The sequence below is a fragment of the Solea solea genome, chromosome 21, assembly GCF_958295425.1.
Source record: "Solea solea chromosome 21, fSolSol10.1, whole genome shotgun sequence".
Taxonomy (NCBI): domain Eukaryota; kingdom Metazoa; phylum Chordata; class Actinopteri; order Pleuronectiformes; family Soleidae; genus Solea; species Solea solea.
Window position 1 is genome coordinate 19265888 of NC_081154.1, and position 22775 is coordinate 19288662.

At 42.7% G+C, this 22775-nt stretch overlaps 2 protein-coding genes across 20 annotated transcripts in view; both read right to left on the reverse strand.

Moving 5' to 3' along the window:
* ryr2a (ryanodine receptor 2a (cardiac)) overlaps positions 1 to 3493 on the reverse strand; it is a 78796-nt gene extending 75303 nt beyond the window's left edge. For all 19 annotated transcript variants that reach the window (XM_058620974.1, XM_058620967.1, XM_058620964.1 and 16 more), the window contains exon 1: positions 3394 to 3493. In XM_058620974.1, coding sequence (XP_058476957.1) covers positions 3394 to 3441 — 48 coding nt within the window. In that variant the 5' untranslated portion in view covers positions 3442 to 3493. The remainder of the gene's footprint in view (positions 1 to 3393) is intronic.
* Positions 3494 to 5139: 1646 nt separating this feature from the next.
* Positions 5140 to 22636, reverse strand: mtr (5-methyltetrahydrofolate-homocysteine methyltransferase). The gene is made up of 33 exons (XM_058620977.1): positions 22434 to 22636; positions 21490 to 21701; positions 19851 to 19940; positions 19647 to 19716; positions 19120 to 19212; positions 18887 to 18993; positions 18756 to 18815; positions 18472 to 18566; positions 18255 to 18355; positions 17849 to 17910; positions 17405 to 17472; positions 17223 to 17302; positions 15078 to 15190; positions 14854 to 14994; positions 14277 to 14462; positions 14015 to 14194; positions 13784 to 13900; positions 13497 to 13637; positions 13259 to 13348; positions 12626 to 12778; positions 12434 to 12541; positions 12210 to 12310; positions 11917 to 11984; positions 11696 to 11816; positions 11527 to 11608; positions 11355 to 11453; positions 9649 to 9724; positions 9376 to 9531; positions 8701 to 8903; positions 8412 to 8612; positions 7407 to 7599; positions 7196 to 7308; positions 5140 to 6481 (listed from the first exon to the last, which is right to left on the reverse strand). The coding sequence occupies exons 1-33, from the start codon at positions 22474 to 22476 to the stop codon at positions 6392 to 6394; spliced, it is 3813 nt and encodes a 1270-aa protein (XP_058476960.1). The 5' UTR covers positions 22477 to 22636; the 3' UTR covers positions 5140 to 6391.
* Between the last annotated feature and the right edge of the window lie 139 nt (positions 22637 to 22775).

The window sequence follows — 22775 nt, forward strand, 5'->3', positions numbered from 1 at the left end:
ATAATATCTATATCATGCCGATAACATATCAGTATCGCGCTAATAATATCTATGTATTGCAACGATACAATCTATGTATTGCACCGATACTATCTGTATCGTGCCGATAATATCTGTATCGTGCCGATATCTATATATATTGTGCCGATAATGTCTATATCATGCCAATAATATCTATATCATGCCGATAACATATCGGTATCGCGCTAATAATATCTATGTATTGCACCGATACTATCTATGTATTGCACCGATACTATCTGTATCGTGCCGATAATATCTGTATCGTGCCGATATCTATATATATTGTGCCGATAATGTCTATATCATGCCAATAATATCTATATCATGCCGATAACATATCAGTATCGCGCTAATAATATCTATGTATTGCACCGATACTATCTATGTATTGCACCAATACTATCTATATTGTGTCGATAATATCTGTATCGTGCCGATAATATCTATATATATTGTGCCGATAATGTCTATATCATGCCAATAATATCTATATCATGCCGATAACATATCAGTATCGCGCTAATAATATCTATGTATTGCACCGATACTATCTATATCGTGCCGATATCTATATATATTGTGCCGATAATGTCTATATCATGCCAATAATATCTATGTATTGCACCGATACTATCTATATCGTGCCGATAATATCTGTATCGTGCCGATAATATCTATATATATTGTGCCAATAATATCTATGTATTGCACCGATACTATCTTTATCGTGCCGATAATATCTGTATCGTGCCGATAATATCTATATATATTGTGCCAATAATGTCTATATCATGCCAATAATATCTATGTATTGCACCGATACTATCTATATCACACCGATAATATCTGTATCGTGTATCTATATCTATAAGTCTACTGTTACACAGAAAAATGTGTGTGTGTGTGTGTGTGATGGGTTTGAGTGACAGGTCCCTCTAAATGTCCTGCAGTCCAAACACAGACATTTTCTCTGCTGTTTGTGCTGAGACATCAACACTGACCTGTTACTAACTATTGATCTGCATTCAGAGAGCACTTAACTCTGCTGCTGCTGCTGCAGGAGGAGGAGCAAGAGGAAGAGCAGAAGGAGGAGCAAGAGGAAAAACCCCTGATGATATAACCTGAAGACTGTGATTATAGATGATATAATGAAGATGCATATAAATAAATTAACTGATAATCAATAACTTTCACTCACATTATATTATATCATATATATATATATTTATATGTATATTCTATTCTATTGATCCTCAGTCTGTAAATGCACAGATTAACAACATTAATCTGTGTCGATGTGTTGAAAATGAATGAATGAATGAGGGTTGAACTGAAACACAGAGATTATTGATCTGAGGAAACGACCTGAAAACAACAGGAAGTACCAACAGAGATGAAATCACTGACCTGAGTCTGGACCTGACACTCACTCATTCATTCATTTTCCAGCCTCTATTAAAGTTTAATGCACCTTTAGAGCTCCAGACTACAATAAAATGATTATAATCTCAATCTGACTCTTGTTTTAAAAGAAACAAGAGTCATAGAATAGTTTTCTATTTTAAGACAAAATATGAATTAATGAATTAATCTGACAATGTGAAACAAAACAGTCTGATTCTTACTGTGTCAGTAATCTGTTCTCATCCAGCAAAGTAATCTGAATACATACACCAAAAAATAATCTGAATACATACACCAAAAAATAATCTGAATACATGCACTATAAATAATCTGAATACATACACCAAAAATAATCTGAATACATGCACTATAAATAATCTGAATACATGCACTATAAATAATCTGAATACATACACCAAAAATAATCTGAATACATGCACTATAAATAATCTGAATACATACACCAAAATAATCTGAATACATGCACTATAAATAATCTGAATACATACACCAAAAATAATCTGAATACATGCACCAAAAATAATCTGAATACATGCACTATAAATAATCTGAATACATGCACCAAAAATAATCTGAATACATGCACCAAAATATCTGAATTAGACAGGTTTTCTGTCGAGTCTTTCTTCACGACTCAAACTATATTTACATTATTATTACAAATTTAATAAAACTGATAATCCACGGTTCTCGTTCAAGTGAGAACAAAACCCAGTCCCGAACTTCACACAAACAACAGCTTTATTTACATGAGCGGAACGTCTTAATTCACGATAGAGTTAACGATAGATATGACGACAGAGTTGACGATAGATACAACGATAGATACAACGATAGAGTTGACGATAAATACGACGATAGAGTTAACGATAAATACGACGATAGAGTTCACATAGAGATCGCAATAGAGTTCACGATAGAGACCACGGTAGAGTTCATTTCCTGCCAACATGGCGGCGTAAACAAACTGAGTCACATGACGTCTGGAGTTCTGCTAAACCTTTTCAGTCTCGGTGATCACTGAAAACTCTCTCTGGACCAATAGACCCCTGCAGCCTCGTGCAGCCAGCAGGGGGAGCTGCACCTCCTCATGCTCCGAGACAAATGTCATCATGCCAAAAACGACACATGTATTTAAAAAACATCGTAGTGCAGGTAACCATGGTGACAGAAACACAACCTGAGGCCTGTTGTTTTGGTTTTTAGTTGTGACCTCACTAAGAACCCTGTACAAGAACGTGTGTGTTACCTCGTTAGGACCTTGTCAGGACCAGGAGTCCTCATGTAGACCAAAACCTGGTCCTATTGAGGCACGAGGAACCTCATTTCTGAGTAATTTAGGACTCAGTTTTGAATTGTGGTTATGGTTTAGTGTTAGTCATTAACTAGTTGTGGTTAAGGTTAGTGATAAATGTAAGTCAATGCAGAGTGCTGAGAAGAATAGCTACACAAACCCGTGTGTGTGTGTGTGTGTGTTAAAAAAGTAAATAGTCAGGCGAAGCAGTGAATTCACGTGCGATCATTCACGTGACTTTTGTTGTAGAGCAACAGCTCCTTTGATCATCACCGACTCATAACAATCACACACACACACTCAGTGACACACACACACACACACACACACGGTGTGAGGCTGCTGATTGAGGTGAAGCAGATGCAGCAGCAGCATCACGCTCTGCACCGCACTGCGCCCCGCATCCACCCAACACACACACACACACACAGTACAGCTCCACCATAGCGAGACAAAACCACAGCGACACACACACACACACACACACACGGAGAGACATTCACACCTTCATCACCATCATCATAATCAGAGTCACAACTGCAGGAGGAGATGACTGTGTGTGTGTGTGTGTGTGTGTGAATGCGGTAAACTCCCGCGCCCACACACACACGTACACAGACACGGGGACAGAAGCACAGAGGGACACTCACGGTCCTCAGGAACTGGACCTCGTCCTCTTCTCCTCCCTCCGCGGACATGGCTCCGTGTTTCTTTCACGATCGTGGATTCTGCTGTGGATCAAGTCTGAGTCTGTGTGAAGCACCACACACACACACACACACTCACGCACACACACCGCGCCGCTTCCCATTGGATGGCGCGTGCTGAAGGAGGGAGGAGCTGCACAGGTGTAATAGAGAGAGCGCGCGTGTGCGCCACATTACACCCGCCCTCTTTGATTTAATTTGTGTTAAAATTAAAATTGAGTTTCATGGCAGTTATTAATTGACACATAATAATAAAAATAAACATACATTTGTAAAATTATGCACGTTTCACTTATTTGAAGCAGAAATTAAAAAACGATATTATCTCTCAGTGCCAGACTATAGTAGCTTCATGGACCAGCAGGGGGCCACACCCACTACACTTGAACAACATTGATACAGTGGGTTTCTTTCCCATTGACATAGAGTGGGTTTCTTTCTCATTGAAGTAGAGTGGGTTTCTTTCCCATTGAATTAGAGTGGGTTTACTTCCCATTGACGTAGAGTGGGCTTCTTTTCCATTGACGTAGAGTGGGTTTCTTATCCATTGACGTAGTGGGTTTCTTTCCCATTAGGTTTACCATTTAAGTAGAGTGGGTTTCTTTCCCATTGATGTAGAGTGGGTTTTTTTCCCATTGAAGTAGAGTGGGTTTCTTTCCCATTGGGTTTCCCATTGAGGTAGAATGGGTTTTTACCCATTGAAGTAGAGTGGGTTTCTTTCCCATTGATGTAGAGTGGGCTTCTTTTCCAATGACGTAGAGTGGGTTTCTTATCCATTGACGTAGAGTGGGTTTCTTTCCCATTAGGTTTACCATTGAAGTAGAGTGGGTTTCTTTCCCATTGATGTAGAGTGGGGTTTTTTCCCATTGAAGTAGAGTGGGTTTCTTTCCCATTGGGTTTCCCATTGATGTAGAGTGGGTTTCTTTTTCATTGAAGGAGAGTGGGTTTCTTTCCCATTGAAGTAGAGTGGGTTTCTTTTCATTGAAGTAGAGTGGGTTTCTTTCCCATTGATGTAGAGTGGGCTTCTTTTCCAATGACGTAGAGTGGGTTTCTTATCCATTGACGTAGAGTGGGTTTCTTTCCCATTAGGTTTACCATTGAAGTAGAGTGGGTTTCTTTCCCATTGATGTAGAGTGGTTTTTTTCCCCATTGAAGTAGAGTGGGTTTCTTTCCCATTGGGTTTCCCATTGAGGTAGAATGGGTTTTTTCCCAATGAAGTAGAGTGGGTTTCTTTCCCATTGATGTAGAGTGGGTTTCTTTCCCATTTAAGTAGAATGGGGTTTTCCTGTAAATTTTCATTAAATTGTCCATGAAAAGTCAAAAATAAAACAATTTTAATCTTTAAAATGATTCTACAACAATGACCTCATGACCTCACCTGCAGTAGTTTCACTGTCCACCAGGGGACGACAACACATCACTGATGCATGTTGCACTTCATAAATGAGCTCGTACAATTTTTGCCGAATCATGTTTTGTTGGTCATTTCTTTTTAAAGAACAAACGAACATGACTACACTGTAAAAAATAAACTCATACCGTTTATATGCTGGTTATTCACCGTCTACACTGCATTTACATTGATTTTTATGATTATAATATTTAACAATACAAAATGAATAAGAAACCAAATAATAAAACAGCAGAAATAAACACACACTGTAAAAAAACAGACACAGAATTTCAACGTGTATTCAAACTATTTATTTTTTCATAAAACACTTTTGTTGTTAGTGTTTCACAGTCTCTGCAGCAGCAACGTTATTTACGTACTTTTTTACAAAAATAAAGTAAAACAAACGTTTTCTTAACACGTGAAACTCACTTAAGTCCTTTTAAGTTTTTGTTTTTTCTGTACGATCCAGAAAACGTCATGAATTAATCGTAGTTAACCGTGTGTTTGCGTTTTTTCTATGACGACAAAGACGAAAAACAATAAAACCGTAACAAAGAGACAAAACATTTTTTATGTAAACTTTCTCTTAGACAAATTTAAGGGTTTTTTTTTTAAAGACAAAAGAGACTTTATACATATTTACTTAGTGTTGTTGATATCAGGGATTATTTCTTAAATCAATGTCCTGATTTTAATCCAAATTTAACCTTTTGAGAATTTTTAACAAAAATCGCAAAAATTAGCTTTAGTCCTTACAATTCTCAGCGATGTCAATGCGTTAACTGTCGATAAAGTCTTAAGTGAAACGGTGGTTGCGCTTTCTTTCCCTTTTCTGTGACATGATTTTTAACAGATAATTAAAACATTTTCTCTACAGAAACGCGATAAAAATCAGAGGTAATTTCATCTACGAGGGATTTTATTTTTGTAATTGTTCGTAACATTTTGAAGTAGTAACTTTGTTATACAGTTTGTTTTTTTAACCGTAAAAGATATTTTTGGATTTTTTTCCAACTGATAAATGCAAAAAAAAGGCATTATGGGAGCAGCAAATAAATAACGTACAATGTTTACGAACCTCGTGACTCAAGCTACATCCACGCCAAGTTTTTATCTGAAAAATGACAAAAACTTACATTACGTAAGAAATTGATTTGAATGAGTCTTCGCAGTTTGTTTGCGTAGATTCAGAACTTTCCGAGAACCACGACAAAAACTGAAACGAAGCGTTAACGCAGCTTTAATCAAGTTCCGATAAAATCCATACAGGAAGTGAATGCAGGAAACCGCATCATTCTAACCCCGCCCACACTGAAATGAAACTGAGATGCTAGCTCGATTATTCGAACTTTGAAATTTTGCGGCTTAATAACGACGTGATTGTATTTTTTAACGTAAACACGACGTCATAGTGTTGACGCAGCTTAGAACGTAGTCCACCTAGTGGCAGAAGTTGAGAATTCTTGAAGATTTGTTTCAAATTTGAAATGAAAATGTAACTTTTGTGTTTGTTTTTGTCGTGATCAAACTCGCTCTGGGACGCGTTCACTCCTCGCTGTCGTAGCCCAGCACGGGCGCTAACCACCGCTGCGTCTCCTCCACACTCAGCGCTTTCCTCCGAGCGTAGTCCTCCACCTGCACACAGGAAGTGAAGAAGAAGAAGAAGAGGAAATCCAACTTAATCACCAACTCTTCTAAACCTGATGAGTTTTTTGCAAAATCTCTGTGACCCATCTGTGGGTCCTCGACCCAGACTTTGAGAACCGCTGGTTTCTATAACAGAAAAATAATTCTTAATTCTTTGTTTTTCGTCACCATTTTGTGGTTTTGGAGAGAATCTATCCACCATTTTCTGACATATTCATAAACCTAACCTAATGTTGATGCTTATAAACTAAGTGTTTGTATATTCTTTGAAATCGGCTAAATTTTTTCACTCAAAACTCACCAATCATGTTTTAATTTAAAGACTAAAATGTCCTGTTTCTGGTTTATTCTCAAAGTCGTTAAAAAATTTATTTTTCGAGTGGATTTGAAGAAAACATGTTTAAAAAGAAAGAAAAACCCTAAATGTATTATAAATGTATTGTTACCTGAATATTTCAACTGCAAACAAACATTTATAGTTTAGTTTTTAAGCTTCTTTAGGAGTCAAAATCCTCAACGTCAGGCAACAGTGACACCGTGTGGTGAGAGTGGACATTACAACATTTCTCACATTACATTTTCCTGCAGCAAACCTGTGATGACACTGGATTATAAAGAATTATAGATTATATGTGGGATATTTTACGTGTAAAGAAGAAAAACATTGTTTGTTTTTAAAGACGTAGTACGGAAGTTTGAAACCTGCTCTTTGGTGATTTTTCCCACAGCAAAGTACGAAGCCTGAGGATGAGAGAAGTAAAGTCCGGACACGGAGGCGGCCGGAGTCATGGCCAGGGATTCTGTCAGACTGATACCTGCGCGCGCGCACACACACACACACACACACACAGATCTGAAGTTATTACACGTACACAACATAAAAACATGGTTAAATATCAGTCTGTGCTCTCACCAGTCTTCTCCTGGACTCCGGCCAGACTCCACATGGTGGCCTTCTCAGTGTGGTCGGGCTGGCTCGGGTAACCCGCCGCAGGTCTGATTCCCTGGTACCGAACCCTGTGGAGGTCTGAGGTCTGCAGGACTTCGTCTGCGCTGTAGCCCCACAGCTCCTTACGCACGCGGGCGTGGAGCTCCTCAGCGAACGCCTGAAAAATAACACACAGATTAATCAATTAAATCTACATCAGATCACTCTCCCACACCAAACCCCAAAGAGAAAATAAGATGGCGGGGACACAGGAGCTGCTGGTCTACTGCTGCCTCGTGTGGTCACTTTGTGTCACTGAGTTAAGTTTAATTTAAATATTTCAAAAGCCAAAGTGACAAAACAAAACATTTGAACTTAGTGTGCTGTGATGTTAAAATCACTGATTTTCTCCATGAGGTTTGGTGTGGGAGAGTGAGTGGTTTACAAACTTCAGTTTCCTGTTGGAAAAGTCTGCGTAACAGTGAGATAAAGACGTGACACACGTTCTTAAGATATCGTAGACTTAAACTGACGTAGATTTTATTAGATGAGTCTTTTGTTAAGTGGTTAAAATCTGTTTGTAACACACCACACCAAACCCCATAGAGAAAATCAGGGATTTTAACATCACAGCACACAGGAGTTGTTGATCCACTGCTGCCTCCATCACTAAGTTCAAATGTCTTGTTTTGTTACTTCGGCTTTTGAAATATTTAATTTCGACTTAACTCAGTGACACAAAATGACCACACGAGGCAGCAGCAGACCAGCAGCTCCTGTGTCACCACAAGCTTAAATGATTGATTTTCTCTGTGGGGTTTGGTGTTGGAGAGTGAGTGGTTCACAAACTTCAGTTTCCTGTTGGAAAAGTCTGTATAACAGTGAGATAAAGACGTGAACGTGTTCTTAACATAATGCAGATTTCAGATAATGTAGCACAGGGGGCGCTCATGCTCAACCTCACTTCCAAAAAAAACCGAATGACTGTACCTCGGCCAGTCGGTCGGCCAGAGCTTTGACCATGATGCTGCTGTAATCGTCTCCCTGCTCCTGAAACTGCTGACTCAGCTCCTCGGCTCCAAACACGCCCACGGCGAACACGCCCACATAGTCATCCACGCCGCTGTCGACAGGCGCCACAAAGTCGGACACGCACAGGTACGGCTCTGAGCTGGAGCTGTCCTTCTCCACCTGCAGAACATGAACGCATCAGAAACACACGACATCATCACTTTACCAGGATGACATCACACACAGAAGAAGCTTGTGTGACCCTCACCTGCTGCCGTAGGCCGTGGAGCGTGGCGATGGGTTTGGTGTCTCGGTGCACCTTGACCTCGTCGTCTTTGTACACTCGGATGTCATCGCCGTCGCTCTGGGCACGCCAGAATCCCACCAGGCCCCGCCCCTTCAGACTGCTGCTGTCAATCATGTGGTTGAGCAGCTGCTGGGCGTCGTCGAAGACTCGGCGCGCTTCCGAACCTTCAGGAGACATCGATTATTTACGCTAAACCCGTGTGCTCACAACACACGGCTACACTCTCCACACCAAACCCCATAGAGAGAATCAGTGATTTTAGCTCACAGGGACACAGGAGCTGCTGGTCCTCTGCTGCCTCGTGTGGTCACTTAACGTCACTGAGTTAAGTCTAAATGAAATATTTCCAATACTGATTTCATTAAAATAAGACATTAGAACTTTGTGATGGAGGCGACAGTGGATCAACAACTCCTGTGTGTGTGTGATGTTAAAATCCCTGATTTTCTCTATGAGGTTTGGTGTGGGAGAGTGAGTGGTTTACAAACTTCCATTTCCTGTTGGAAAAGTCTGTCTAACGCTGAGATAAAGACGTGAACATATTTTTAAAGACATCGTAGACTGAGTCGAGTTGTGAAAAAAAGAAAGGTATGAGCAACGTGGCAGGATTTTTGACTCAGGGTTCAGAGTTCATACCAACAGTCTTGTCTTTGAAGATCTTGGGGTAACCTCTGTTGGGGTATTTCCCTCTCAGCTGCCACACGTCAAAGAAAGGCTTCCAGTCGATGAAGTCCAGCAGACTGTTCAGGTCATAGCACTCGAACACGCGTGTGCCGAGGAACTGAGGACGCACTGTCACGAACACACACACACACACACACACACACACACACACACACACACTCAGAGTCTCAGACATAAATGCATCTTTAAAGACTCAGACTGATTGATTACTCTGAGTGGACTCACCTGGTCTGGGCAGCGAGGACCAGTCTATTTTTAAAGCTTTGTCTCTGGCCTGAGAGAGTGACAGATAATGACGATCCTGAGGAGAACAGACCAACACGAAACGTGATTATTATCTTCAATGACAAAATGGCTGCCTGCTGTGATTCAAGCCATGTAACAAAAGTTTAAGTCTTAAAGGGGACATATTATACCCTATTTCTCCAAGTTAAACTAGTTCCCTGGTGTCCTAATGAACATGTCAGTGACATGCTTTGGTCAAAATACCATAAGGATGAAGCATCATAGCAGTTTAATAACCCTGCTAAACCCGCCCCTTTCAGAACGCTTGGTTTTCGTGCATGGCCCCTTTATATGCAAATGAGACACAGGCAAACACACGCCCACTTCTTCCAGGGGGTTTCTGATTTGTCCTCTTTACAGCGCTTTACAGCTCTATTCGTCTCCCCCTCCCTCCACTAGTTCTCTGACAATATCAACATGGCAGCGTGCGCAGAAAACGGCGAGAGTGCCGTCACAGGAAGAGACGTCCTACATAAGGATCGAGCCGAACACTGACCAACTGTAAATCAGTTAAAAACACTTAGGGACAGCACCACTGATCGCCAGCGGCGCACGGCGAGATGCATAAACTGCTGCTGATCAGCGGTGGCGAGGTCTCCGGAGCACAGTCAGTGCTGTCCCTATGTCTTTTTAACTGATTTTCACAGAGAGTGCAGCACCGCTGATCGCCAGCTGCTGTATGTGACTGTATCAGACTGAGTCTGTGCTCCGGTCATGGAGGACGTACTGAACAAATATGTTTAATTAGGACGTGTCAGAATGGTCAGTTATGAGCTCTATGTGACCTTTTCTTAACAATGTGTGTGTTTGTACGTCGGTGAAATACGGTCGCTGACTAAATACAGCGACCGCTGGCCGCAGTCTGATGTGAAGTGGTGCGAACACACGAACACACGTTTGCTGACTTTATCCGGCACATTAGCTTCATATATAAAATCCTCTGAGGCTGGAAGTTTGTGTAAAACACTGTGCTCCACTGTGCAGCCACCAACAGCACACTTGTCCCTCCGCGTTGACATAATACTGCTCTTCCTCCCTCGCCTGCACTCTCGCAGGGACAAGGTGGAGCTAAGGTGGAGCTAAGGTGGAGCTAAGGTGGAGCTCTCGAGGTAAACTTACTGGTGGGCGGTAACATTCGCGGTGAAATGCGCATGCTGCCGTCATAAGCGGAGGGAATTCAACATGGCGTGTTTTATCGCCTATACTTACACTAAGGGGAACCACGAAAACATGACTGAGTATTCTTTTTCCAAACTTTGGCGACTGGTAGGGCCTCCAGAGTCCCAAATATAAGTATTACAATGGTTAAAAAGTTGATTTTGCATAATATGTCCCCTTTAATGATGTCTCAAGAACACGTTCACGTCTTTATCTCACTGTCACACAGACTTCTGACTGCTGCCTCCGTCACTAACTTTAAATCTGTGTTAAATGTCTTATTTTGTGACTTCTGTGTTAAAAACCCTCGCTCGGATCGACATCAGTGACACAAAGTGACCACACGAGGCAGCAGCGGACCAGCAGTTCCTGTGTCCCCGCAAGCTGTTGGAAAGTCTGTCTAACAGTGAGATAAAGACGTGAGACGTGTTCTCAAAGACATCGTGGACTAGGAGGGAACGTGTCTCCCCCTGGTGGCCGTCATCTACCTTCAGAGAGTCGTAGTGATCCTGTCTGACGTCCTCGTACTCGTCCTTCAGGTCATCGAAGTACTCGTCCCTCGCTGCGTCGTCCAGCAGCTGAGAACACTGAGGCAGGAGGACGAGTGTTGGACTATTTTTAAAATCATATTTACGTGTTTATATTTGATTAGAAACTCACCACCACCACACTCCTGGACGCGTCCAGGACATGGACGGCGGGACAACTGTAGCGCGGCGCGATCTTCACCGCTGTGTGAGTCCTGTGGACACAACACAATCACGTCTCAAGTCAAATCTATCGTTTTAATTCCGTTTGTTTCAGTCTCTGCTGTCGTGTGTGCGGTTACTTTGACGTGGTGGCTCCTCCGATCAGCAGTGGCTTCGTCATCCCCAGCCTCTCCATCTCTTTGGCCACGTGGATCATCTCTTCCAGGGAGGGAGTGATGAGGCCGGACAGCCCGATGATGTCTGAGCACAGAGACACAGACAGACACACAGACGTCAGAGCTGCTGCTGTTGGACAGAGGGACAGGAGGACCGTGTCACGTCATCTCAGGTGGGACTGTACCTGCTCTGTGAGTGACGGCCGCTCTGAGGATCTGATCACAGGGAACCATCACACCCAGGTCGATCACTCTGGAAGAAAACACATGAAAATGAAAACGAAAAATGACAGAAAGAAAATATTCACATTTAAGAAGCTGAAAAATCAGAAATCTTGGTTTAATTATTAAAAAAAAACAATGAAAAATCAGGAAAAACCTATTTTAAATCATTAAAAAAACACCTCAAACTGATGAATCCATGATCAAATTAGCTGACAATTATCACTGTTATGTGTGTTGTGTGATTCAGTTTTACCTGAAGTTGTTACATCCCAGCACCACACCTACGATGTTCTTGCCGATATCGTGGACGTCTCCCTTCACCGTGGCCAGGACGATCGTCCCCTGGTACGGATCCTGTCCACGAGGACAGAAGAGGTCGGGAGAATAAGAGATTTTAGACGTTTCTCAAACTGCACGAAGAGTCTCTGAAAACACACGCGTGAAACGCTGAAATCACACGTTCACGTCAACTCTCACCATCTCCTCGGTCGACCCGGACAGCGCCATCATCTCCTCCCTCTCCTTCTCCATGAACGGGATAAGATGGCCCACCGCCTTCTTCATGACACGCGCTGACTTTATCACCTGCAGACACACGGCGGCGCCAGAGTTCAGAACCTGATTCTGTCATTTTTCAGCTTCTTAAACGTGAAGATTTTCTCCTCTTACCTGCGGCAGGAACATCTTGCCGGCTCCGAACAGATCTCCCACCACCTTCATGCCGTTCATGAGCGGACCCTCGATGATGTGAAGCGGTCGAGTGTAGCGGTCGACGTGAGCGCGACACTCTTCTACGTCCTCCACCACGTACTTCTCTATTCCCTGGAAAGACACAGGTTATTATTCACAGCTTGACTGACATCAAATTCAAGGACTGTTCAAGGCTACGGAACAGTAGGTGGCGCCGAACAAACGAGGGAAAGACTTCACCTAATGTCGACTTCATTTCATTCTTGCACAAAATGCAGGCCCATGGGTCATTGAAAGGGCCTGCATTTTGTGCATTTTGTGCATTTTGTGCATTTTGTGCATTGAAAGGGCCATTTTGAAAAACAAATTTCCCCAATATCAACTTCAATTAATTCTTGCACAAATTCAAGCACTCTGAAGGCCATTTTCAAAAACCTTCAAGGAAGGGCCTTGAATTTTATTCCCCAAACTTTCAAGGATTTCAAGGAGCCCTTTGTATTTAAAAATCAAACAATAAACATGAAAAAACCTTAAATATCTTTAAATTAGATTGTACCATTTACTTTACGATCAGCTAATCTGATTTAATCTGATCTAATCTGATGGTTTTACCTTGATGAGGGCGTACTCCAGCCTCTCCTCCACACTTCCCTCTCTCCACTCGTCCGTCTGAACCACCTTCTTCGCTCCTTTCACGTTGTTCTGTTCACATCAGGAGGAAATGGGCAACAAACTAAAGCAGCCTGGTGTGTGCGCGCGTGTGTGTGCGTGTGTGTGTGTGTGTGTGTGTGTGTGTGCGTGTGTGTGTGTGTGTATGTGTGTGTGTGTGTGTGTGTGTGTGTAACTGTACTTGTGCGTAGGTCAGCAGTTTATCCGTGGCCTCCGCGTCTCTGTTCCAGATCAGGTTCTCACACAGCAGCAGCAGCTCTTTGTCGATGTCGTCGTACACCGGCAGGTTCCCGGCGTTTACGATGCCCATGTCCATGCCGTCCTGAGGACGACATGAGTGTCTTTAAATTCACTCATTCACTCACACTCACTGCGATCTACCGGACAAACACATACACAGGTCGAAAACCGGCGGAATGACACGGCTAAAACCTTGTTTCATGTTACAGCAGTGTGAGCAGGGCTCACCTTGATGGCGTGGTAAAGGAACGCTCCATGCATCGCTTCTCTGATGGCCTCCATGCCTCTGAAGGCGAAGGACAAGTTGGACAGACCTCCGCTCACCCGGGCTCCAGGTAATGTCTCCTACACACACACACACACACACACACGTCCTCACTGTCCTCACAGAGACACGTTTGTTTGACAAACACGTTAAACATGATCTCCGTGGATCTCTGTGGTTCTTGGAGAGCTCACCTTGATGAGTTTGGTGGCTCTGATGAAGTTGACCGCATACTCGTTGTGCTCCTCCAGGCCCGTCCCGATGGTGAGGACATTGGGGTCAAAGATGATGTCGTTGGGGTCAAACCCAACCCTGCTGACCAGCAGCTTGTAGGCGCGACTGCAGATCTCCACTTTACGCTCAGTGTCCGTGGCCTGGAGGAGGACGGAGTGCTGAGTCAGCATGTACACGCACCTGTGTGTGTGTGTGTGTGTGTGTGTGTGTATGTGTCCTCACCTGTCCCTCCTCGTCGAAGGCCATGACAACCACGGCGGCGCCATAGCGCTTCACGGTGGTGGCGCGGCTCAGGAAGTCCTCCTCCCCTTCCTTCAGACTGATGCTGTTGACGATGCACTTGCCCTGACAGCACTTAAGCCCTGCCTCTATCACGGCGAAGTTGGACGAGTCGATGCACAGAGGGACCTGAGACACAGGCGGGGGGAGGGGGGTGTAAAGGTCAGAGGTCAAGAGTAAACGTGGATTTTATCACCAGTTTTATTGCATATATTGTAGGATTTTGCGTCTTTATGTAAACATTTCTTTACACATTTCATTTCTTCGTTTTTTCCTTTAAAGCCAAGCTTTACATTACGCAATTTTCAGCCAAACAATCAGGCGTTGCACCTCGCTGTCGATCACAACCGCCCACAATTTCACCCAAGAATTCCCTGTTTCGACTGTGTATTTAGCGACAATCTGAGATACATACACACACACATATATACATATATATATATATTTCATCCTGATGAACGTCTATAAATTGTGTCCAGTGTGAACACAGAATAAAAGTCGCGTCGCGTGAACTCGTTACCCGGGCGATGTCCGGCTCGGAGGCGACGTAGTTGCAGAAGCGGGTCATGGCCGCCGGCCCCTCCAGCATCCCCTCGTCCACGTTTATGTCCAGCACCTGAGCTCCCATCTCCACCTGAGTCTTCGCGATGCTCAGAGCTTCCTGAAAACACAAATCAAATCAGGGAACAGAGACAAACAGAGTCAATATTTTCAGTATATTTTCGTGTGTCATTTCTGTCTCACCTCGTAGTTTCCCGCCATGACCAACTTGGCAAACTTGCGAGACCCGGCGACGTTACACCGCTCACCGATGTTCACGAAGTTTGTGTACGGGCCAATTCTGAATGGCTCCAGACCTGCAAAACCAGAGAAAACGTCCGTCTGTTAATCACATGACTGTCCAGCAGTTCACCTGACAGTCTTCAAACTTGGCAGGTGACTCCCTCAGGACACCAGCAAAACCAGTGCAGACTTTCAAGTTGTTTGGATAAAAAACGTGAGAGATATCAATGGAAAAGCGACAGATATTTTGTCTGTTGCTACGATGTTTGCTCGGGGGGAAGGTAAATCGGTACAGTGAAATATCGCAATACTTTGCTTGGCAATATATCGACTTATATATCGTGATAATATTGTGTATCATGACTTAAATACCGCGATAATATTGTTTATCGTGACTTAAATATCGCGATGATATTGTGCATCGTGACTTAAAGGGGACATATTACGCAAAATCAACTTTTTAACCATTTTAATACTTATATTTGGGACTCTGGGGGCCCTACCAGTCACCAAAGTGTGGAAAAAGAATACTCCATCATGTTTTCGTGGTTCCCCTTAGTGTAAGTATAGGCGATAAAACACTCGATGTTGAATTCCCTGCGTTTATGACGTCAGCATGCGCATTTCACCGCGAATGTTACCGCCCCACCAGTAAGTTTACTTCGAGAGCTCCACCTTAGCTCCACCTTGTCCCTGCGAGAGTGCAGGCGAGGGAGGAAGAGCGGTATTATGTCAACGCAGAGGGACAAGTGTGCTGTTCGTGGCTGCACAGTGGAGCACAGTGTTTTACACAAACTTCCACAGAGGATTTGATATATGAAGCTAATGTGCCGGATAAAGTCAGCAAACGTGTGTTCGCACTAGACAGCGGTCGCCGTATTTAGTCAGGGGACGTATTTCACCGACGTACAAACACACACACGTTGTTAAGAAAAGGTCACATAGAGCTCATAACTGACCATTCTGACACGTCCTAATTAAAAATATTTGTTCAGTACGTCCTCCATGACCGGAGCACAGACTCAGTCTGATACAGTCACATATACAGCGGCGAGCGGCAGTTTATGCCGCTCGCCACTGGCGATCAGCGGTGCTGCACTCTCTGTGCAGAGGTGCTGCACTCTCTGTGCAGAGGTGCTGCACTCTCTGTGAAAATCAGCTGATCGCCACCGCTGATCGCCAGCGGCGAGCCGCCTAAACGGCCGCTGTATGCGACTGATCGCCAGCTCCGGTGCAGACCGGTGACTATGCTCCGGAGACCTCGCCACCGCGGCACCGCTGATCGCCACCGCGGCACCGCTGATCGCCACCGCGGCACCGCTGATCGCCAGCGGCGAGCCGCCTAAACGGCCGCTGTATGCGTTTAGGCAGCTCGCCGCTCGCCGCTGGCGATCAGCGGTGCCGCGGTGACGAGGTCTCCGGAGCATAGTCACCGGTCTGATACAGTAACATACAGCGCCAGCTTATGCAGCTCGTCGCGCGCCGCTGGCGATCAGTGGTGCTGTTCCTAAGTGTTTTTAACTGATTAACAGTTCGGCACTGTTCGGCTCGATCCTTATGTAGAACGTCTCTTCCTGTGACGGCACTCTGGCTGTTTTCTGCGCACGCTGCCATGTTGATATTGTCAGAGAACTAGTGGAGGGAGGGGGAGACGAATAGAGCTGTAAAGCGCTGTAACGAGGACAAATCAGAAACCCCCTGGAAGAAGTGGGTGTGTGTTTGCCTGTGTCTCATTTGCATGTAAAGGGACCAAGCACGAAAACCGAGCGTTCTGAAAGGGGCGGGCTTAGCAGGGTTATTGAACTGCTATGATGCTTCATCCTTATGGTATTTTGACCAAGGCATGTCACTGACATGTTCATTAGGACACCAGGGAACTATTTTAATGGGGGAAATAGGGTATAATATGTCCCCTTTAAATATCGTGATTGTGCCTATTGTGACTTGAATATCATGATATTGAATTGGGACTTAAATACCATAATATTGCATATAGGGACTTAAATATCGTGATAATATCGTATTGTGACTTAAATTTATCGCGTATCGTGACTTAATCGAAAGATGAATGGATGATGAAAATCCAGTGCTGGGTAGTTTCAGTACCTGCAAGCAGCATGTAGTCGTGATAGACGTCAGCAGCAGGAACTCTGGGCTTCAGGTGTTTCACTGCTTCAGATATCGCTCTTATGACGAAGAAGAAGAGGAGCAGAAACATATTTACATTTTTATCACTCATAATAAACTCCCAAACATGTTCATTTCAGTGTCAGATTAACGACAGCCACCTGATGTGAGCTGGAGTTGTTCCACAGCAGCCTCCCACTATGTTCACCAGTCCACTGCTCGCAAACTCCTGTGAACACATGAAAAAAACTACTTAAATTTCCCTTAAAAAAAAGAATGTTTTCTTTTAGAAAATAACTTATTGTTGAGTCTGTGTTTATGTCTTTTATTTTCATTAACAAACACAGAAACCTTACAAAGTCAAGGATAACATACAGTAAACATTTCTATAAAATTTCAAAAATATTAATATTTGATACGTATATTTCAGGCGGAAGTATTTTTAAAAGATGGAGTCATTTAAAGTGAGAAAAATATTAATATATAACATTTTTACAGCAGTTTTTGGGGAAGGTGACATTTTCTGCCGCTATGAACAAATGAGTAAGTTTTTTTAAAGGAACTCTTAAAAGTTAACAACATTAAAGAAATAAACAGTGGAGAACCTTTAAACTGGAGGCTGTGACCTGTGGAGTTTCATCATAACCTCCAAATGTGTTAGGAAGACCTGGAAAAACAGAAAATCCTAAATCATGCTTTTATTTTTTATTTTCTGTTGGTGCGATGTTCACGAGGAGTGGAGTGGGGAAATCGGTGATACATCACTTTTAAGACATAAGCATATCATATTTTGTAACTGATGTCACAAATAAACATTCAATGTTTTTGAGGATTAGCATAAAAAAATACGTTTCAGTCCACTAGATGGCGCCAGGTGCTCACTTTCACGAGAGCTGTTGTGTGAGTAACATGATTTGGCAGAGTCAGATATTACGTATCGTGATTTCAATATCGTGATGTTTAAATCACAGTGGGTGTTATATTTAGTGTGTGTGTGTGTGTGAGAGTTACCAGCGTTAGGATAACATATGATAAAAGCTGTGGTGTTCTGTCCGATGGCCTCGATGAACGGTCTCATCTCTGTCGCTCCTAAAGCACAGTTCAGACCGATACTGCGGGGACAGACACACAGACAGAGACTGACAGTGAAGACACTGTGGACACCGAGTTACGGTCACACCCAGTGTAGGTGTGGTCAGGTGTGAGGGGGCGGGGTCAGTGGACTCACCACAGAGGTTTAGCGTGTGACACACTCACGACAAAAGCCTCTCCAGTCTGACCAGACAGAGTCCGTCCACTGCGGTCAACAATCGTTCCCGAGATCTGGACCAAGAGACATCAGGATTATTTAACCTCATGATAGGTTTTTCTATTTTGGGATTAATTAAATATCCATTTATCTATCTGTTTATCTCATAATCTATCTTTCAGATAATCTCTATTTAAACCAAATGTTTGTAAATTAAAAGCTGGTAAACGTCATTTTAACATAATAATAAAAACCAAACGTACAAATATAGGTTTTCTTTCGTAGCTTTTTTCAAAGAGCAGCTCGATGGCGAACAAGGCAGCCTAGAGAAGAAAAACAACATGTCAATCACAGATCATCCGACTCATTTGATCATGGATTTAAACAAGGTTACCTTAGCATTAGCGGTGTCAAAGATGGTTTCTACCAGGAGGACGTCGGCTCCTCCGTCTAATAAACCTCTGACCTGCTCCGAGTACGACTCCACCAAGTCATCAAACGCTGAGGAGGAAACAAACGTCTTGTTTTATGGAGCAAAGAAACCAGAAAATATTCACATTTAAGGAGATGAAAAATCACACATCATTCATTAATGAATGAATGAATGAATGAGTGAATGAATCTTACTGATGTTCCTGAAGTCCGGTCTCTCCACAGACGGAGACACAGACAGGGTTTTGTTCGTGGGACCCACGGCTCCGGCCACGTACCGTTTACAACCTGATCACACACACACACACAGATTACAGTTTATATAACACACACACACAGATTACAGTTTATATTACACACACACACACACACAGATTACAGTTTATATTAAATACACAGATTACATCTGATATTACACACACACACAGATTACAGTTTATATTACACACACACACACACACGCAAATATTACAGTTTATATTACATACACAGATTACATCTGATATTACACACACACACACACAGATTACAGTTTATATTACACACACACACAGATTACAGTTTATATTACATACACAGATTACATCTGATATTACACACACACACAGATTACAGTTTATATTACACACACACAAAGATTACAGTTTATATTACACACACACAGATTACGGATTATATTACACACACACACACGTAATGTAACATGTAAAAATCCACTGCACCTGTTTGTTTGGTGAAATCGTCAGCAGCTCTTCTGGCCAACTCTGCACTGGCTCTGTTGAGACGATACGCCTGAAACACAAAAATGATGATATATCAAGAAAAGCATATGTTTAATGAGATTAAAGGTGCAGTGTGTGACGTTTTGTATGGTGTGGTAATCGTGTCAACACACTGGACCTTTAAATGTTGCGACATCATCGTACCATGTGCTCCAGTCCGTAGTCCGCCTGAGCGATGGACGTGCTGCTGAACGTGTTGGTCTCTATGATGTCAGCGCCGGCCTGCAGGTAATCCTGTCCATACACACACACACACACACACACACACACAGTTTACACAAACACAAACACAGTACCGACTTATTGAGTACTGATTCACCTAAAATTAATTTGTGCCACATTCCGATACCTGAATACAATTTTAGAAGTTTGGACTTCTGCAACTGTTTGGCACCTTAACCATTGGAAACAATGGAACCACAGACACCAGAACCAAAGGAACCATTAAGCACTAGAACCAATGGAACCATTAGGTACCAGAACCATTGGAACCAATGGAACCATAGACACCAGAACCATTGGAACCATTAAGCACTAGAACCAATGGAACCATTAGTAACTAGAACCATTGGAATTAATGGAACCATAGACACAAGAACCAATGGAAGCATAGACACCAGAACCATTGGAACCATTAAGCACTAGAACCAGTTGGAAATATTTGGCAACGCAACCATTGGATCCAATAGGACACATATGTCAGAGTCAAGGCCCGCGGGCCGGATCCGGCCCGTGAATGAGTTATCTCTGGCCCGCGGGATTATATTTAATTACTATTAAAACTGGCCCGCAGTATTATGTGCCCGCAACACCATAATACTACAAATCCCAAGATGCACTGCGAGTGCATTGGCGCGTACCGAGTGCCCGCAAGCGAGCGAGATCCCGCGTCTTCTCTTCATGAGCAGCAGCACAGTCACAGTGGAGGACTAAACATCGCCGTCAATTTTCATCTCCCTCTCCCCCAAAATGGCAAGGTAGAAGGTAGACGTTGAAAACGGGGTTTCAAGACAGGTGGGAGACAGAATAATGTTCACCGAAGTAAAAGGAAAGCCTGTGTGTCTTGTGTGTGGAGACAGCATGTCTGTTATGAAAGAATATAACTTAAGAAGGCAGTATGAAACATCAATGAAACACACGGACGCACAGAAAGACAAATCTTGCCTAAGAAATGAATGCAACTGTTTTAAACTTTTTCAAGTTTGCACTAACTTTTCTAATTTTATTATAAAAGACGGACATTGGTGAGGATCAGAGCAGCACACTGATTTGTTTTTAATGCATGCTGTTTCATTTTTGCATTTATCTTGCCATTGAGCTTTGAAGGAAAATTACATTTTGCTGTTTACCTGTTAAAAAAAAGAAGAAGAAAAAACGTTTTCAATTTGTTACTGAAAGAGCCTTGAGAAAATATTGCAACTGATTTTATTTATGTTTTGCTTAATTTAATTTGATTTAATTTAATTTAATTTAATTTAATTTAATTTAATTTAATTTAATTTAATGATTAATGTTAAGTGCAATATAGGCTGTGTTATTGGTATTGGTTCAATATGTGCAATAATTGCGAGTTTTAATAAACATTGAACCAGCCCGGCCCTCCACTTGTACCATTTTTTTTTTATTTTGGCCCCCCCGTGTATTTGACTTTGACATGACTGCATTAGGACTATTAGGCACAAGAGCTGTTGGAACCGAGAACTCCAGGTACCGGTGCTAAATCAAATGTAAACAGTACCCAAACAAACCACACACACACACACACACGTGTGTGTGTACGTACCTTGTGTATTTTATAAACGATATCGGGCTGTGTGATGCTGAGGAGGTCGTTGTTGCCCTTCAGAGAACGTGTGTGCTCTTTAAACTCTTCCCCCCTGAAATGCTCCTCCTCCAGTTTGTGCTGCTGGACCATGGTTCCCATGCCGCCGTCCAGGACCATGATCCTCTGCTGCAGCACCGACCGCAGCTCGGACTCCAGGGGACAAGTGCATCCTGTAGCCAGAGGGGGTGAATTGTTTAAAAACACGAGGACGCCACCTAGTGGCTGCTTCATAAACAGCCCAAGAAATTCCAAGTTCTGACTACAAATGGGATGCATCCTAACAGTAAACTGCTAAATTATGCACAATTCCCTCTTAACAAATCCTTCCCTCTTACAATGTATCCATTTGTTTTTGTCACTAAATCTCTTTGAGAAGTACAAATTAGCTTTTTGATTAAAATTCATCTAATTTTTTCAAAAAACACTGTTTTTCTTTGTCCCATGTCACAAAGAAAATCATTAAAACTAAACATTTTCTGCACCAAACTAATATAGGTAACTTTCAAATGTAATTTGACCAAAATGATATTGATTGATTTCATTACTTCCACGCGATTTTACTTTTAAAATATTATGCGGTTTAGTTGCTTTCTCTCGTTCTGCCAGAGGTGGAGCTCTCATCTCGCGAGCCTTGTCAATCTGAGATAAAGTTCGTTTGAAACAAACATAAAACGAGTGCTGGCGTTAAAAATACACAAACATACTTTGCTCGTGTGCTAACTACCAGTTATACTAGTAACCAGTTAACTATTTTCAGAGGACGGGTAAACCAATGAGGTAGTTAGCTGTTTAACTAGCACTTGTCCAAACACACACACACACGTGGTCTAAAGAGTGCTCAGTTTACGTTGAGGCTATATGCTAATTGCTAACACGGGGGGGTGGGCGTAAAATGCATGTACCTGCTTCAGATGAAAACTCGCGAAGGACATTCGTGGGAGCCATTCTGTGACACAGCAGCCGCGTGAACAGGCGTGCGCGCGGTGTGAAGATCAAACCTTTAATCCTGAAACTCAAACTTTGTTAAAAAATTCGTCTCAATCGGGGTTTTTTTTTCTTGCTCTTCTTCTTCGCCGGCGCTGACACCGACACTTCCGGTTGGAGACAGTCACAGTAAAAGTTTCACCTAAGAAAATGTTATTCGTGTCAAACCACGGAAAAAAGTTAAATCATCACGTATGATTCAACTTTCTGTCTGTATATATAACATTACTTCTGAGATTGAAGTCAGAATTCTGACTCTT